At 53.4% G+C, this 18589-nt stretch overlaps 3 protein-coding genes across 3 annotated transcripts; 2 read left to right on the top strand and 1 right to left on the bottom strand.

Annotated features, from left to right (window-relative positions):
- Nucleotides 1-644: 644 nt before the first annotated feature.
- On the top strand, nucleotides 645-3804 carry LOC120674262 (VAMP-like protein YKT61). Its single transcript, XM_039955413.1, has 6 exons — nucleotides 645-1114; nucleotides 1201-1298; nucleotides 1629-1733; nucleotides 2263-2328; nucleotides 2926-3012; nucleotides 3447-3804. Exons 1-6 carry the CDS (start codon nucleotides 886-888, stop codon nucleotides 3495-3497), a joined length of 636 nt encoding a protein of 211 aa, XP_039811347.1. The 5' UTR covers nucleotides 645-885; the 3' UTR covers nucleotides 3498-3804.
- A 109-nt stretch (nucleotides 3805-3913) lies between these two features.
- On the bottom strand, nucleotides 3914-5353 carry LOC120674263 (formin-2-like). The gene is made up of 3 exons (XM_039955414.1): nucleotides 4743-5353; nucleotides 4280-4585; nucleotides 3914-4164 (listed from the first exon to the last, which is right to left on the bottom strand). Exons 1-3 carry the CDS (start codon nucleotides 4848-4850, stop codon nucleotides 4072-4074), a joined length of 507 nt encoding a protein of 168 aa, XP_039811348.1. The 5' UTR covers nucleotides 4851-5353; the 3' UTR covers nucleotides 3914-4071.
- Nucleotides 5354-7457: 2104 nt separating this feature from the next.
- On the top strand, nucleotides 7458-8052 carry LOC120674264 (abscisic stress-ripening protein 2-like). Its single transcript, XM_039955415.1, has one exon. It carries the CDS (start codon nucleotides 7610-7612, stop codon nucleotides 7928-7930), a length of 321 nt encoding a protein of 106 aa, XP_039811349.1. The 5' UTR covers nucleotides 7458-7609; the 3' UTR covers nucleotides 7931-8052.
- The last annotated feature ends 10537 nt before the right edge of the window (nucleotides 8053-18589 follow it).

Below are 18589 nucleotides of genomic sequence, written 5' to 3'. Positions count from 1 at the left end.
GTTCTGAATCTGAATTGACACTGGTTTCTCCGTTGGTGGTTTCGTGGACCATGTCTGCATTCTTGTTTTGTTTCGAGTGAGGATCAGGTCAGTATGGCTTTGTTTGGTTTGCGCTAGGATTTTAGCGTGCTATGAATAGTGATATTTTGACCGCTAATTACGGTGTCAAACAAAGTCAGTTTATAAAACCAACTCCAGAATCCCCGCGCTAGTGACCTTGAAGAATCTAATAAGGCATTTGACCGCGGGATTAGACGATGATTACTGTAGCATCACTGTAGACAATCATCGACTAATTACCGTCATTAGATTCGTTGCGAAAAGTTACACTCATTTTTAAAAGAGTTTTATAAATAGACTTCATTTAGTACTTTATGCATGCGAGATTTTCTTTTCGAAAAACGTACGTGCTATTTTTGTAGAATGCCAAACCAGGCCTGTATATGTAAACTTGTGGGGTGGCTACACATTGCGCATTGCAACAGCGTGACCAGTAATAGTAAATCTCCGGGACAATCAACAAGAAAAAAATTTAAGAAATAAATAAATCCTCTAAACAGAAATTGAAAAGGAAAAAAGGAAAAGATGGTCAAATCGAAGGAATCTCTAGAAACGGGTACACGTAACACGTCGGCGGCCGACGACTGGAGCCGCCTCCTCTCTCCTTTCCTCTCTCCCAAAACGCATCGTGTTCGCGACCCGCGATTGATTCCCACCTCCTCCGCCACCACCACCAGTCCACCACCGTGTCCGTGTTGGTGCCGGTGTCCCCTTGCCAATTCTCAACTCCCCACACGCCTCCGCGCATCGCCGGCATCCAATTCCAATCCCCACCCCACCCCATCTCGATCCCTTCTCCTGCCTCCCCTCCGGCCGGATCTCGCCATGAAGATCACGGCGCTGCTGGTGCTCAAATCCCCCGGCGATTCCTCCTCCTCCTCCTCCTCCTCCTCCGGAGGTGGGGAGCAGCAGGCCGTCGTGCTGGCCAACGCCGCCGACGTCAGCCACTTCGGCTACTTCCAGCGACCCGCCGCCCGCGAGTTCATCGTCTTCGTCGCCCGCACCGTCGCCCTCCGCACCCCCGCCGGCCGCCGCCAGTCCGTCCAGCACGAAGGCACGTCGACCTCTCTTCCTTTGCCCCCTTTCCCTCTCCAAACCCTATCGCTGTTGCTAATCCGCCCTCGATTCCTCACCCTGCAGAGTACAAGGTGCATTGCTACAACCAGAATGGCCTCTGCGCCATCGCCTTCACCGACGACCATTACCCCGTCAGGAGCGCCTTCTCCCTCCTCAACATGGTACGCCACAACTTATCTACTCTTCTCCCGTCCTACTATTTCTCTGAATTTACTTGTCCTGATGAATTGCCCATGTTACTTTAGTGCCATGTTTGCACCGACTTACACCCTTATCCTAGATTGCTTTCCTCTGTAATATCCTCGCCAAGTTGCCACTACTTTTCTCATGTTTCGCTGTATGTCATCATACGATGTACTGTTCCATTCCGATCAGTGTATCTTGCTGGGACTAGATGCTTGTAGCAATGGCTGATTTTGTTCTAAAAGGCTTGTCCTCGTGATGTGAACAAAGATGGTGCGTCTGTCTCAAGTGGGTTTTGATTTTCGCAGGTGCTTGAAGAGTACCAAAAGACTTTTGGAGAGTCATGGAGGACAACCAAAGAGGATGCAACCCAACCTTGGCAATATTTGAATGATGCCCTAACAAAATACCAGGTTTGCTTCATCTGCACTCATATAGTACTTATCTACCATGGCTAAACATTTGGAAGAGATAAACAAGTAGTTATGCTGTCGTTTAGCTGTTTAAACAGCATTGAAACGCTACAGACTGGCTGGCAGTTTCCGTTTAATTGTCCGTTTAGCCCAATAATTGGCTAAACTCTAGGTGACTGACTGTTTACTGTTTATAGTTTAGGACAACACTGGTTTCACTCATGATTTATTGAAACAGTAAATTGTGCTGCCATATGCACAGGCTCTACCTCCAGCTCATACATATCACTTGCCATGCTCATGCAGTCATGCCTATGTGCTTCTATACTTATATCATGGCATGGACTATGCTTGTTCCAAAAATCATATTCTTGTATGTAATGAAATGATTGCTGTACTTATTAGTTACCCATCTCTCAATTTTGTAAATTTATGCATTTACTATTTTTGTCAATACAGCATTGTTTCACTGACTACTGAATCTTGTTTTGTCAATGAATTATTTGTCTTCCAATTCTGTTCTTTGCAGGATCCAGCAGAGGCTGACAAGTTGTTGAAAATTCAGAGGGACTTGGATGAAACAAAGATTATTCTGGTAAAGCTTGTTGAAACCTCAATGGAGTTATATTCATGTATGAGTCTATATATATTGGGCTAGGCAAAAAAGGCATCAAGGGAAAGCTCTACACTGCTATTGTTCAGATAATGAAGGGGGCAGGGATGTTAGAGAACACTGTTGAACCTTGAACGGGCACTACAAATATGTTTAGAATGTTATTGTCATCTTCGTAGTCTCTTTCTTTATGATTCACTATCATCTATAAGAAACATATTGCATGTAGGAATGGATATTAAAGGAGGGTCATAGTCTTATAGTGTTTGTTACCGTACCGTGATTCTGCTTGCTATTTGAAACTAGCTAATAGAAGGCGTTGATTCACTTAAAACTTGCTTACGGTATGTCCCATAATTGTATGAGAAATTCATGTGGCACTTAAATAATGCAATCTCTGTATTATTTCTTGTTTGCTGGACTTTTCAGCACCTGGTGCTTGCCAGACTCCTTTTCAGTTATATTTCACTGCTATTCATGTAACTGATGAGGATGTTATGAATGACTGTTGAGGCTAGTCATGGCTGTTTGCTGCTTTTTCCAAACTTTTAATGTGTGCTGATGATTTTGATATTGCAGCATAAAACCATTGATAGTGTGCTTGCCAGAGGTGAAAGGTTGGATAGCCTAGTGGAGAAGAGTTCAGATCTAAGTGCTGCCTCACAGGTACAGATGTTCTTATAGTGTTTTATGCTGTCCAGATACATATGGTATTGCCTATGGGAAATTGGCCAACATGAGCCCTTCATCCAGTTATACGACCATTTGAGTTAAATACTGGTTGCAAGACATTTCTCACAAAGTGCAGTATCTTGTTTAATTGCAGCATATTTATATAATCTTGAATTACGTATGAATCTTCGCCATTCTAAGTGTCATCGAGGGACTGAAAATTTATTGGAATGCCCTTGTAGTAACAATATTGACACTTCCTAGTTCCTAGAGCATTTATAGTTACAATCTTTGCTTTGTTTTGAGAACTTCTGAAACAAGGTACTGTAGACATTAGGCCTACGGATGTCTATGCTGGCTAACCAATCAGTGGCTTGTATTGCTTGTTTATGATATGTTGCCCTGACATTTGCCTCACTTGTATGCAGATGTTCTACAAGCAGGCCAAGAAAACCAACTCTTGTTGTACCATCCTGTAAGGAAGTTGTGCATCGGAAGGCAGTGGGGGTTGTGTTTAGTGGTGCCAGACGAGATATTATGCCATTTGATTTGCTTTCATATCTGACACTGGCATAAACATCGTCGTTCTTGCCCAGAGTATTAAAACAAGTTAAGCTAACTTATTCCACAAGTTTGCACACATTTGTGATTCTTTGTAAGTAACATAAACGTGGCCAGGTTGTTATTGTGATGGGAGCTAGCTGTGTTTGCCTTCTGTTTCAGAGCTACTGATGGTTTCTCGTGGGTCTCATGGTTGATAATGAATTGGTGCTAAGTTCAGCCCACTGATTTAGTTACATGGTGAAGAGGCGTAAACGCTACAGGTTGTATTGTGGTTTTTGCCTTTTGTGCCAGGGATGCTGGTTTTTGTCACGGTTTTCAGAGCCTCAGTTGGAATGAAAAATTTAGAAGTGATACTGTGACCATTAGCAACGACAAAGTAAAACATAATGCGATCAAATTTACAGGTAGGCGAACGCTAAAAATATCTAGATTAGTTCATTCATGTGATCATGTCATTTCAACAGTTGATGTGACTAGATTCAAGACCAATTAGCAGCTGGTGATCAAGAAGACGATAGCGAAGATAACCCCAAGCCCAATCATGGAGACGTGAACACGAACGGTCGCTGCCAGCCCCACCACCTGCGCCGTAGCAGAGTTAAAAAAAAAATCATGAGCACGAGAGATTGCACACAGTGATGGATCACGCGACCTGATGAATCAGCGAAGGGAATCCAAGCTGAGTGAACAGACCCACCTTGGTGCCGGTTGCGTCCCCGTTGTCGGGAAGCGGGAGCACGGTGGCGGTGTCCGTCATGCCGGTGGGCAGCGGCACCGTCGGGTTGCTGCCGATGAAAGGGTACCCCTCGCCGGCGGCGGCGGTGGGGGCCGGCGCGGAGCCGAGCGTGGGCTGCAGCGGGAAGCCGAAGTGCGGGGCGGGCTGGGGCGGCGGCAGGTCGGCCCCCGCGGTGGGAGGCGGCGCCGAGAGCGGCGGGTGGGCGGCGTGGTGCGCAGCTGGGGTGCCGTCAGGATCGTGCCGCCCGGGACCGGGATTGCCGTGCCACTGCGATACAGTTTTTGCCAATCCATGCAGGAGTTGAATTCAGCAGAGCAGGGAGCATGCAATTGCAATGCAGCTAAAGCATCGATCGATCAGGTGGCCAGGCTGAATACCTCCCCACATTAAATTTGAGCAGCAAAAGAGCAATTTAAGAGTTTACCTTGGCATCGGCCGCTCCGGCGGGCTGCGGCAGCAAACACGCCAAGACGGCGGCACAGAGGAGGCAGAGCGCACCCAAACCACCGCAGCGCCGCTTCTCCATCTCCATCTTCAAACTGGTTGCCCACGGAGAGGAGATCCGCTTCTTCTTGGAGCCGCCGCGAGCTGCAAACAATGGCAGTGTAGTTGTTGCTCTGCGTGAACTCCTTTTAACTCCTGCTGTGCTCTGCTCTGCGTTCGGCTGGTGAAGCGGTGATATAGCACTCCAGCGTCCTTCCAGCTCCAGCAGGTCTCGCCACCAGGTAATACCGTAATAGTGTTTTTGCACTCAGCTCCAGCCTGCAGCTCCGGCCTGCCGAACGCTGGCAGCAGGAGCTGTGGAGAGTGCTGCACATAAAAGCGCACTGGCGGCGGCAGCAGCAGCAGAGCAGGGTAGCAGCGGCGATGATGACTCTACAGTGGCTAGCCTAGAGGGAGCAGGGCAATGCCCCTACCTAAAGCAAAAGCTCACTGTTCTCCGTGGAGGTTCCGGCAGTAACGGCGTTGGAATCGCTGTGCCTGTCTCTTCCTCCCCCATGCTCCTGTTTGCTTTCACGCTTTTTTTTTTTTTGGGGGGGGGGGGGGGGGGGGGGGGGTAAACCAAACCAAACCAAACCTTCAGGGAAGAAGAGGCAGTTTGTAATCCTCCCTGAATCAAGGAAGAATCAATCCTCTGCTGCTTTCTTCTGCCTCGGTCTTTGACCTACTCATGTCCTTCATGTAGGAGTAGTAGTATATCCGCTCTTTCCGGAAGCAGCGCCAGCTCTTTGACCGTCCCGCCATTTCCATTTGTGATGAAAGCAAAGCAAAGCCAAGCCTAGCCAAGCGTGGTTAAATTAAAAAAAATACGCTTATAAAGACGTGCTAATCGCAGGGCAATGAGATGCTAATTAATTACAACGCCACCCTCCTTTCGTGCTCCTGTCGTTCAACGGGAGCGGCGTGCTGTTACCGTTACGTCATGTTTTTTTTATTATTTTGATGGAGATGGCACCATCCCTGCTGATTGAGTTTGCAATGAACCGCGATTGCAACGCATCTTGTTCTCTCTCATTCGGTGTCTGTTTTTTTTTTGTTTGTTCTTGGGAAACGATGTCTGAGTTTTATGAAGCGCACTTTAGTGCCATCTTATCTTATCATTTTTTTTCTTTTTCCTTTTCTTTAACCAGACAGCAGTATGCAGGTGGAGAGGACTGAGAAGCAGGCAGGCATGTTTTGGGTTTCGAAACCCTGCGCTCCGTGTGAAACAAATGGGGGCCATCTCGCCCAGAAGGTGGAGGCGTACATATGATATGGGCCTTGCTTTAGGTGTTCCATTCCCAAATGATTATTCTGACAAGAGTTTCCGCTTCAAGAATTCAAGAATGTGATGTCAAGGCTGATGAAATCCCAGCCCAGTATTATTCTGACAAGGTGTTCTATATATATCTATAATGGTCAAGCAGAAATAATACGAAAACAAAGTACAAACACAATATAGATAGTGTACAATGCAAAACTGTGTATACAATGGTATCAAGCCTCAAAGGCAAACTTGGCTCAAGTCTGAAGCGAAAACGCGTATATATTTTCTTCGCTGCACGCGTTTAAGTAATTGATGGTGTGATGGATGCATGCATGCATGCACCACCACATCGATTTCATCCGTCTTTGCTTAACCGCGTCGACGATCGATCCGCATTGTCAGTTACTAATAGCTAGTTCATCTCGACATCATCCTCCACAGGCGGCAGCACAGAATTACTATATGCCTATATATAATAATCTGAACAGGAAATACTAGTAGTATTAATTATATATATCTGTTCAACTACTAATCCGGCCCACGACACATCAGTGTTAAGCTAGTTTCAACGTGGGAGTGTCATGAGCATTAAATTTGCTGATATGATATAAGAGAAAGAATATTGAGTGCTATGAGAGGAGTGTCATCACCATAACACTCCTCTGGCTCGGTTATCTGGTTTACTGTTTTGACAACCGTGCGATGACACTCCCCACGAAAACTGCCCTAAATCGTCAAAGGTCGTCGTCGATGACTTGCTCGATCACCCAGGGTGCGTGTTTCTTCATTTAATTTTCTTGCCGACCGATCGAGAAACTCTTGTTCGTCCGTACGCGTCCGTGTGGCTAGTTGGCTACAAGTCAGAACAGTGTCCGATCTATCTGTCGTATTCGTGTCCGTGTGTGCAGCACAAAGACCTAGCACGGATCGGACATGAACAGTTGAACACGTCTAACCTATCTAGCTTCATCTAACCTTCCTACTAATTCCTCTGCCTACGAAAAAAATGCAATTATGAGATCCGGACCGATCAAATTAAAGTAGTTCAAATTGACCAAATTTATAATAAACAATATTAATTTATATCTCTAAATAAATTTATTATGAAAATATATTCTATAATTAATTTAATTTTGTATTATAAATGTTATTACTTTTTTATATAATTTTATTTAAAATCTAAACTGTTTAATAACATATCAAAAAGCGAAAATTAATTGCATTCTAGTCTGGGTAGCTAGCTAGGATTCGTTCCGAAGCAACCAAGTAATAAACCAATTTCGTGCCATAACGCGTCAACAACGTTCATCACGCGTTGTTAAAATAATCTGGCTACGCGCCTTGGATCGTCAACCTCCATCCATCCATCCATCCATCCTATATAAACATGGGCAGATTTCCATCACCCATCTCAACGAACCAAGCATCACAAAGAACGCGCACAAACTTGATTAGATTGCTGTGTCGTCGTCTCCGATCATCATCACCAACAAGCACCCAGCACTTCTGTTCTAGCTAATTCAGCCGGCATCCACACCGTCCAAATGGCGCACCACTTCCTGGGCAAGCACCACAACAAGGCCGGCGGCGGCGGCGGCGAGGCGCCCAAGGTCACCGACTGGCGCAAGGAGGAGAAGCACCACAAGCACATGGAGCAGCTCGCCCAGCTGGGCGCCGTCGCAGCGGGAGCGTACGCCATGCACGAGAAGCACAAGGCCAAGAAGGACCCCGACCACGGGCACTCCCACAAGATCAAGGAAGGTGTCGCCGCCGCCGTCGCCGTCGGCAGCGCCGGCTTTGCCTTCCACGAGCACCACGAGAAGAAGGACGCCAAGAAGCACCGCCGCAACGGGCACCACCATTAGTGTAGCATATACTATAGTATAGCACAATAAATTGGACGTCGATCGTTCTACTACTGTATGTGTGTCCTGTACCGCTTATTCACATTTCATTGAGTACATTGATTTATTATTTGTTCATGTTACTGTTTTTTTCTCCTTATTCGGGATCTCTATAACAATTCAGTATATATGTTGAATACACATCGATTCTTGGAAAAAAGTGGGGCCTGCCTACCGCATGGCGCCGATCATAATTAGGGCGTCTGCAATGGTAATTGTTAGTTGTTGACGCAAAAATCAACACATTCGAATCTGAGGGCAAGTGTTCGCCGAGTCACGGAAAGTCAACCAAGCGTGCCAGTCAATTTGACCTGAAATTGACAAGGGAGAAAACAAAGTCAAATTCGAGAGCGTATCGGCTGGGATTCCGAATATCTCTCAGATGGGCGTATCGGCAAGCTTTGCCGATACTATAGACGACAAAAAGATATTAAATGCAAGCACATAGTAAACGAGCGTATCGGCAGGATCAGCCGATACACTAAACGATAAAACCGGCTTTGAACAGCCGATCGCGTATGTATGACAAGATCTAAGCTACGAATGTGTAACTCAGATGATGTGAAGCTAAAAACAGATCTAAACCGGCTCTTGAGATAACAAAAGTGTTACTCCAAAACCTAAAGCCGATCTAGTATGTTTTTAGATGTGATAATGGCCAAAAAGTATAGAAAAACCTACAAATCTAGCCGATATCGATAATTGGTGAATAAATCTAGACGAGACGACAGCGATGCGCCCGGAAGTCAAAGCCTAGATGAACTCGATAACTTTTGAATAGATTTGAGCGAAGCCACAGTGATGCGCCCGGTAGCTAAAGCTCAAATATACTCGGTAAAACGAAAACTCACCAGCAAATCAAGTCGCTCGAATGTGAGGCATCCTTGATCAACTTGAAAGAACTCGTCAAAAAAATAAAAGAAAAAGGCGAAGTCGCCGAAAAAAGAGCAAATGAATTGTAAAATTTGTTGTATTAGATGTGTATCAAGTTTTTCTGATCCCTTACAATCCATATTTATAGCCTAGCGCTATCAAATTCTAGCCGATTACGACGAATATTACTTGACTAAAAAGAAAAGATTATCTAAAGATAAACTACTTTAAATATTACAACCGAATCATCAAGATTCTCGTAGAGTCCAGATCCTCTCCTCCTTCCTTGACTTCATCGGCAACTATCCATCGGCCGAACACCAGAACAGACAAATCAGCATCTTCACGGCATATTCCTCTGGTCCATCGGACGAACTCCATCGGCCGATTACAACACTTTGCATCTTTTGGTTTCTTTCAAATCGGCCATCTTCTCTTCACAAAAGTCACCTTCTTTGACACGTGTCAAAAAACGGTGTCAACACATGCCCCCAGTTTCGGAATAATTTATTTTGTTCCGAAACTACTCCAACCAGCATTTAAAGCCATTCCTCGTACCCCGTGCATATGGCTTACCCCATACGATCGGGTACAATTCTTCTTTGCCCCTGGCCTTTTACCTTCCGTCCGCACAAACCCAATGCGCCGATTCACCTTTCGTCTTTTCACTTACCCAGACTGGGCCATAAATATCACTTTCCGTCCTTGTATCGGCAACAAGTCTCTATTAGCTACAGAGCCTACTCTCTTCTTTCTTTAGAAAAAAATCCTAGGTCTCCCTGTAGCAATGGCGGGCTCCAAGCGCCCCGATGACTGCCCGTCTACAGGACACCATCACTGCCCGTCTACAGGACATCCCCAACCGCGTCTGGGAGATCACCGGACATGGGGTCCGCCGCGGCGCCGCTGTAGCCCTCGCCACTGCCCAGTTTCTGACTGGTCACGACCTCCTGCTGTAAGGATCACCGGGGTGTCCGACCCTAGAGGGGGAGGGGGTGAATAGGGTCGCTAATCGGTTTTTAACCTAGGGCTCAAACTACTTGCATAAGATAAACCTAACACGTCCTACACATACTAGTTATGACTAAGGTTTATCTATGCTACTCTCTACTTACCCCTAAAAGACTTGCAACCTAGCCAATCCTAATCAAACTAACTAGGAAAGTAAAGGTATGCAAGATAGAGTAAATGCGGAAATGTAAAGCGGTAAGTAAAGAGGTAAGTGCAAGAGGGATGCAAACTCCCGAGTAGACACGGTCATGTAACGTGGTTCGGCACAAACGCCTACGTCCACGGGACACCGAGGCTCTTCCGATCACCGTCTTGCACTTCGCCACCAAGACGATGCCGGCAAGCAAAGGCAAGTGCCCCTAAGACACCGAGTCTCGTGCACCGCCACCGTCTCTCTCGGTCACCCGGCCATAATCCACTACGGAGCTTCTCCACCAAGGAGGGGGCCTCCTCTTCCCCCGCACAAAGTGTCGTTGCCACTCCACACCAAGACGGAGGGTCACACGACGGATCACAAGTTGCTTGCCGCAGCAAGACTTCTCTCAAGGGAGCTCTCGCAAGAACTAATCCCTATTACAAGCACTAAGCACTCTCACAAGTGTGCTTAAGCCTATATGATGTACAATGAAGCTCTATAGTTGTCGGCGTTCCGACCCGTGGGGCCTGAATCCCAACTAGTAAATGCTGCGTGTTTCCTCGTCCCAGATGATGATGCAAGAGGCAATCACAGTAACGCACGGTTTTATCCTGGTTCCGGCCGCGGGGCCGTACGTCCAGCAAAGGGGGTGTGCGAGGGCACTGTATTATCTTGCACCCGAAGTGCTCGTAGTAGGGGATACAAGCGAGGCGAGAGAGGGAGAGAAGCTCCCAAGTCTCTGCTAGAGGTGGAGTTGGTTGAGATGAGTGCTCAGTCGTGCTGAGAGTCCTCTGAGGGGGAGTTCAGAGAACTTACTTCCAACCTTTGATTGGAGAGAGTCGATCAGCCTCTCCAAAAGGAAGCCCACCCTCTCCTTTTATAGTTGTAAGGAGGGGCGGCGTACATGAGTGTAGGGGCGCGGAAGTCGTCGTTTTCCCCTGAATCGCGGGTACAGTGGTCGAGCACTGTAGGAAGTGTACTGTGGGAAGGCGACGCACGTCGCCGTCATCCTGGGCTCCGTCCTTGGTCTCGTGGAGATGGCGGCGGCCGTCCTGCAGAGTCCCAGCGGTAGTAATGGCGTGGGACGGTCCCGGACCCCCTGGTCGGGGTGCGAGCGTGCGCGTGGAAGTCCCGGACCCCACAAGAGGGAGGTCCGGGACCGTCCGCGCATGCGGAGTGCCCCTCCCGGAAGGGCACGTGACATCGCCAGACCCCTTCCCCAGGGGGAGGTGTGTTCGGATGGTTGATGTCGGCGTGACAGTAACGGGGGCGGCGCCAACTTGTCTTGTACCGCGTTGAATGCTCCACAGTGCTGCTATAGCGGCTGGGGTGGCAGAGCGGTGACCGGGGTCAGTGGACAGGACGCCGGTCACATCCACTGCGGGAGTGGCAGTCTGACGCCGCCCGTCCTTTGAGCCGTGGCGGAGTAGCTGGCCTTTAATGCCTTTGTACGGCGGTCGGTTGGGCGGCGGGGCCACTTGTCCCTTGTGCCGAGAGATGGCCTCGAGCGAGGCGGAGATTGGCCACCCGCTCGAGGGCAGGTCCGCTGTCCTCGAGCGAGGCGGAGACTGGCCACCCGCTCGAGGGCAGGTCCGCTGTCCTCGAGCGAGGCGGAGACTGGCCACCCGCTCGAGGGCAGGTCCGCTGTCCTCGAGCGAGGCGGAAATGCGATTGCGCGGTCGAGGGTCCGAGGGGAACCCTCGAGCGAGGCGGAGATGAGTGACCCGCCCGAGGGTAGATTCGCTACCCTCGAGCGGGGCGGAGATTGTTCGGTGGGCCTGAGAGGGGTGCGAATGGGCCACATGCTGGGCTTCTTTGAGTCCTTTCCTCTCTTCCAGATTTGAAAGGAGGCCGGGGGCCTTTGTGGGCCCAGTTGCCTTAACATGTGTTTGTGTTTTCGAAAGTGGTTTTAGTACTCCAATTAGGGTGTCCCTAATTGTGGCACCCGACAGTAGCCCCCGAGGCTTTGGTCGAGTCATGGGATTCGTCCAAAGGGTAATTCGGCGGTTTCTCTCTCTCGACGTGTTTAGTCAAAGTCGCGCACCTGCTGGGCGCGCCTGAGCGCGGGCCCGGCGGGTGCGACAACACGCCGGTCGGGATAGTACGCCCGTGGGGGGTGTACTTCGAGGCGCGCGCCTCTTTGTTTGTTTGTTTGAAGGACAAGACGTGTCCGCGCACTGAGGGGGGCCAGGGCGACGGTGGCACCCGCTGCTTGGCAGCTGGTGCTCCCATCGTGCTGTCCCGTACGTAGGGCTTTGGCCCCAGCGTTCCTGGTTGCTTTACGGCACGCCGTTCGAGGGCATCCGGCCAGGGCCGATGCTGCACCGCTTAGCATCCGGGGACTCAGCTCCGCTTTATTTCGTTCGGTCGTGTCTCGGCGCAGGGACCGAGGACATCCTTTGCTCGTGGAGCGCCGCTTTGTCACGGGCGATACAAGCCTCCGCTCTTCGGAAAGCTCGAAGCTTCGTGCCCGGCACAGCTATAAATAGGGGTCGTGGGATTTCCCTTCTTCTCCAGCCTTCCGACTCTTTCTTCCAGCATTGCCTAAATCTTGTAATGTTTCCATTGCCTTTTTGCGACCGGCCCCCAGATGGGGTGGCCTGGCTTTTTTAAGGTTTTGGCGCTAGAAGAATGCTTGCGAGCGGTTGGGGAAGACCGGAGTGGGCGTGCGCACCATCCCTCAGCTTCAGTGGGATCAGCGGAAGAGCATTGGGCCCGTGGGGTCCTGCTCCTGCGATGTCCCCTAGCCTGAAGGTGGATGGAGACGCCTGACCGGGGCGCTGGCGCCAGGTCCGGCGGCTGTTTTTCGCATCGTCCCCCCTGGCGACAAGGTTGCTCTCGGGGAGACGGTGCGGAGGGCGTTGTCCGCCAGCTTGACCCCCCGCGCGGTCTTCGGTGGAGGAGACGCTAGAAGAAGGCTTGCGAGGAGAGCGTCCCGCTGGACCCGTGAGGTCTGGGGGCCGCTTCTCGCATCCCTAGCAGCCCCGCCGCTGCGTCAGCTAGGGGCTTGGTGCCTTTCTTCGTCGCTCGCTCCTCCCCAAGACAGGGAAAATTGCCACGTAGGTGGCAATGTGTTTGTATCTTTCGATGGCTTCGCGCCGGTGATCCTTTGTAATCTTTACTTGCTTTTGAGCAATAAAGTTCCCTTTCTCCTCTGCGGGGAGGATTACCGAGGGTATAGGGGTGTATAGAGAGTCACGACCCTCGAATATGTGTGAAGTCACCTTCGCGGGGGCGCGTCAGCGCACCCGCGGGTGTAGCCCCCGAGGCCTTGGAGGAGAGTTTGTGCTCGTCTAAGGGCTATAAACGTTGTCCCGCTGGGTAGCTCTACTGGGATGGCCGTCCAGCGTCTTTTTCAGCCGGCATCGGCACTTTTTTAGCCGGCCTCGGCACTCTTAGTGTTGGTACGGCGATCTGGCGTTCAGCTTTAGCCGTTAGGGGGACGTACGCTAATAGCGGTGGGTTCGGTTTACGCGTCGAGCTTCATAAGTGATGGTTGTCGATTTATTCAAGGGTGTGGTTTTGAACCGTGGTGTGCGAGGAGCCCAAGAGCCTGGGCCCGTGTGAAGGCGTTCAGGGGAAACCCTCGACTTTAATTACGACCCTCGTCGCCCTTCCGCAGGGAGGAGGGGTGAAGCGCACCATGCTACCCATGCCCGGGCCGCGAGCTATGGCTGCTTCAGTGAGCTATTAGCGGGTTGTTCAAGTGGACGTCCGTGCCCCGTTCGATAGGGGTCGGCTCGTGGTCCATAGACACGTCTCATAAAGCGCTTGCGAGGGTTCACTAGGCGGGGCTCGGACCCATTCGATAGGGTCCGAGGGCTCGACGCTCTCCCTCGATGGGATCCCCCTTCTAGGCACCCTCGACTGGCCTTGAACACTGCGTATGATGTCTCGAACTCCGCATTCGAGGGTAGCTTGTACGGCACATCCCTGCAGTCCCTGACTCCGGTGATCTGGGGCGCCTGTCGAACCCCCTGAAGGGCCAGGCTTCGATCCCTTGATCAGTAAGGCCTCGAAATGCGATTCCTTCGAGGGTAAAGAGACCCCTGAAGGAATATTCCATCTTGGTTTGAAACGACGCAGAGTCGCAAGTCGTGCGCGCGGGTCTTCCGCTGGTGGTGGGCTAACGTGGCCCGATTCGTGCGGTGCGGCGTGGGCGCGCCTTTTCAGGCGTCGGCCTCGGGCAGACGGAGCGGCGTGGGCGGCGGCTGACGGATGGGATAACACAACAGTCGCGTCGCGCCCGCCGGTTACCGTGCCGCATTTATCGCCGCGTGCGCACGTGGGGAACTCCGCAGTCGTGGGGCCCACCCGTCAGTGATAGCTGTGGGTGTGGGTGCGCCCCCCGTGGTACATAAATATGGAGAAGAAGGGGATGTTTTGGGTTCACCTGGCCATTTGCCTTCATCCTGTTTCGCCTTCTCCGCCTCCGTCGCCTCCTGAGCCCATAGCCTAGAGCGAGAAGGAGAAAAGGAGAAAGAGAAAGAGAGAGGAAGAGACTTAGCCATTTCGGAGCCATCCTTTTTCCATCCCCCCTCGACTCTCGGAGATGTCGGATATCCAGGAGCCCTTGCCATGGGGGAAGTCCTCCGCCACCGTCGCGGTGCTGGAGCAGCTGGTCGCCGATCGGCTGCTGCCGCGGAACCCCGACGCGGGGGCGCCGGCGTGGATTTCCCCGCGCCCGGACGAGTCTGAGCCGGAGCCCCCGCAGGGCTATGTCGTGAGCTTCGTGCGCCTCCACGAACGGGGCTTCGGCGTCCCCGCCAGCAAGTTTATGAGGGCGCTGTGCGAGTACTACGGAGTGGAGCTGCACAATTTCAGCCCCAACTCCATCTCGCAGGCGGCGGTCTTCGTCGCCGTCTGCGAGGGGTACCTCGGCATCGACGTCCACTGGGATCTCTGGATCCACCTGTTCGCGGCGAGCTCTTCGTCGAGAACGCGCGGAACCAGCCAAGGCGGTTCGCGCGCGCCGGTGGCTTGACGCTCCACGTCCGCCCGAACCGGCGGAACCTTTACATCACAAGCAAGATGACGACAAACAACTCCGGGTGGAGCCGAGGGTGGTTCTACCTTCGAAACTTCAGCGGCGCGCTCCCGGCGTATACTAACAAGGTTCTTCGGGAGCGTCCGGCGAAGTGGGACTGGGGGGTGTCGCCCCCAGCCCAACAAGCCAGGCTCGAGGGCCTTACCGACGCGCTGGCGCGTTTGGCGAGGAAGGGATTGACAGCGGCGGACGTCATCGCGAACTTTCACCGGCAGAGGGTGATCCCTCTTGTGGAGAGGGCCCTGCCGATTTACCGGCTCATCCCCGGGAGCAAGGTCGAGGGCTCGAGGACGTCGAGCAAGCTTCTCTCCCACACCAACGCCGCCCGAAGGGCGAAGTATGCGGTGGCGGAGTTTCCCCAAGATCCCGCGGATCTTTGGAGGATCAAGATGCGTCCCGAGCCGGGGTATATTTCCCTGGTGAGTTTTGGCTTCGAACTCGTCGTGCATCGTGTAGTTCCCCTTTCCTGACCCCATCTGTGTGTATTGTACAGGGTTTGAGATGCGGCACCTCGAGGCCTCCGGTCTCAGAACAGCGCCTGATCAATCGCCTCCACGCGGAGAAGATGAAGAGGCGGAAGGACGCGGTGGAGGCCAAGGCTGAGAGGAAGAGGAAAAGGAAGGCGGCGCACGACAAGGCGCGCCAGCTCGCTCGGGAGGAGGGGAAGCCGCGACCCGCCACACCTGAGTCCTCGGAGGAGGACGAGGAGGAGGACTCGGAGGAGGCCTCGGATGCCGAGGACCGCGCGCCGAGGGGGGACGGGGAGGGCGCGAGCCCCCTACCGTTCTACCTGTGGGACGAGGAAGAGGGAGCAACCGTGGCGCCAGAGGAGCCGGGGGCCGTAGCGGGGTCATCGACGAATCCCACCCTCGAGGGTGCGATACGGGGGTCATCCTCGCTGGCGACCGGCGAGGGGCCGCCTGCGCCCCAGGTGCTGATCCGCGGCCACGAGGCCGCGGCGGGAGAGGGGTCGTCCGTGCTGGCAGCCTCGAGCCATCGGGCTGACACGAGGGGGGCGCCCTCGGGGCAGTCTTCGAGGGACAGCCCGATGCCCCAGACTCGAAAGAGCGCCACGAGGAAGAGGAGCATGAGTGCTCGATCTGGGTAAGCATTTTGGATTTCGTTTTTTGTTATGTACTTGGTAAATTTCTCGATCCCGCTCAACTCGTGCCTCTTGACTTCCAGCCCCGGGGCCGTTCCCAAGGATGCAGTGCGGCTTGCCCCGGCCAAGGCTCTCAAGACCGGGGCTCGCAGCACTCCGCACACGGCGCCGCAGCCCCCGCCCGCCTTGGATCTCGAGGCGGCGGCCGCCAGGCTACGGGAGGCAGTGGCCCGAGGGGCTCAGGCGGCGCAGCAAGCCCGGGAGAAGGAGGGTGACGCTGGTCAGAGTGACGCCGGCCACCGTGGCGCCGAGGCGGCTGCTCAAGCGGCCGACGCCGAGGAGACCGGCCAGGGCGGTGCCGGTGGCGCCGCCCAAGCGGTCATTGATGTTGAGGCCGGTCAGGGCGACGCAGATATCGCCGCCCGGCCGGACATAGGAGGAGAAACTGGCGGGGGCGCGCAGGAGCACCCTGCCGGCCAAACTGCGGAGGAGACCCCCGTCTTCGAGCCTTCGAGGGCCGAGGGCGAGGGTCTCGCGGAAGAAATGGTGCAAGAGGCGCCAGCGGTAGAAGGAGCCCCCATCTCGGAGCCCACCGAGGCCCGAGACGAGGGTACCGCCGCGATAGTGCCCGTGCCCACGGCGCAGGGCGGCGCAACGGCGGTGGTGGAGCTGCCAGACAGCAGCGAGGAGTATGGGGACTCGATGGATATCGACCCCGCTGCTGCGGCGAGCGCCGCCGCACATATTGCCGAGTTCGCGTCGGCCAGCGCGGGCGTGCTCGAAGCGGGGGCGTCGGAGGGGAGCCACCTCGGGGTTATCGTCCCGTCCTGTGTCCCCTCAGAGTTCCTTCGCAAGGAGCAGGAGGAGGAGGAGGCCTGGAACAAGCAGATGGGCGTTGGGTGCGAGATCTTGCAGGCCCTCGACCGCGCTTATCAGCTTCATCAGAACGCGGATTACCAGGTCAGCCAGGTAAATATTTCCCCCCGAAAATTGCTCGGATTCGGTTTTAGCTTTTACGCGTCCTCACCCACACCCTCCCCCTTTGCAGCAGCTGAGGGAAATCTCGCGCCAAAAGAGCGACGAGATGAACCGGCTGTACTCCCAGATGAGCCAGCTCGGGCAACACAACGCCGAGCTGGTGCTCAAAAACATCGACGCCAACACCAAAATGGCCGATCTGGGAGCGCGTCAGCGGGCGCTGGAGGAGGAGCTGGCGCGGGTTGCTGGTGAGCGGGACGTCCAGAGGGCGGCAGCGGAGGAGAAGGCCCAGGAGGCCGAGGCACAAGCTGCCGAGCTGCAGCGCCTTCGGACGGCGCTCGAGGAGAGAGCTCGGGAGGCGGAGGCGCAGAGCGCCGAGCTGCAACGCCTCGGCGCCACTCTTGAGCAGCAGAAAGCCGAGCTCCTCCACAAAGAGGTGGCCGTGGTTGCGCTCGCCGGGACCCTCCAGGAACAGGGTGTGGCCCTCGAAGAGAGGGAGGTGGCCCTCCAGAACATGGGGGCTAGCCTTAAGGAAAAGGAAGCCTCCATTTCCTCGCTCGAGGAGGCCGCCCGTACCCAGAGGGAGGAGGCGCAAAAGAACATGGCGGGTGAGTACCTTCGATTTTCCGTCGTTTTGCTTTCTTTCGTGGCTAATGTTGATTTCCTTTGCTTAGAGCTGAGGCAAAAGGTGGCGGATGAGACCGCGGCGAAGGAAGCGGTCCACACCGCGCTCACGGCGGCACAGATGGAGTTTGCTGAGCTGGAGCAGACCGCCGTGAGCGTGTGTCAAGAGCTCGAGGGGGAGGGCGCCGTCTCGGGCAGTTCGGTGATCAGCCGCCTGCGTGCGCTAGGCGGCCGGATTGCCGAACACGCCAAGAGTACCTTCCGCCTCGGTGTCCTGCGAGCTCTCGCCGTGGCCTCGACGCATTACCTCATGGATCTCCAGAGGGTGTCGTCGGGGTACGTCGTTCCCGATGATGCCGATGCGGACGCCGCGTCGGTCATCATGGATGAAGCTGACGCAGCCGCAGAGGAATTCGCCACCGTCCTCGCCGAGAAGCTCGAGGCAGACATCCCTCCCATCGCTGAATTCGACGCCCCTGAAGACCCGCAGGGGGGGGGGATGGATGCCTGTAGGAAAGTTGTGCCTCGAAGCCCATTGTAAATAGATTAGTGTTTATCATAGTCGCGCCTTGTAATCGCACTTTATGAATATAAGAGATTTGTTTTTGTAATTTGAATGTGTGGCCTGTCGAGGCCTTGTGTGTTCGAGCCTGTGTTTCTTTACTTTACTTCCGTGTTCTTCGTATGCGACTTAGATAAACATCTGCGAGGAAGTTCGCGTTCATAAGCAACGTAGGCGTAGGGTGGTGAGGGGGGTGCCGTATCCCGGAGGCGTAGGCGGCCCCACGACTCGGCCAGCCCCGTACCGTAGTTGCTTATGCCTCGCGTCCATTTTTTCCAAGGATACGA

The sequence above is a fragment of the Panicum virgatum genome, chromosome 5N, assembly GCF_016808335.1.
Source record: "Panicum virgatum strain AP13 chromosome 5N, P.virgatum_v5, whole genome shotgun sequence".
NCBI lineage: Eukaryota > Viridiplantae > Streptophyta > Magnoliopsida > Poales > Poaceae > Panicum > Panicum virgatum.
This window is presented reverse-complemented; position numbering and strand designations above follow the sequence as displayed.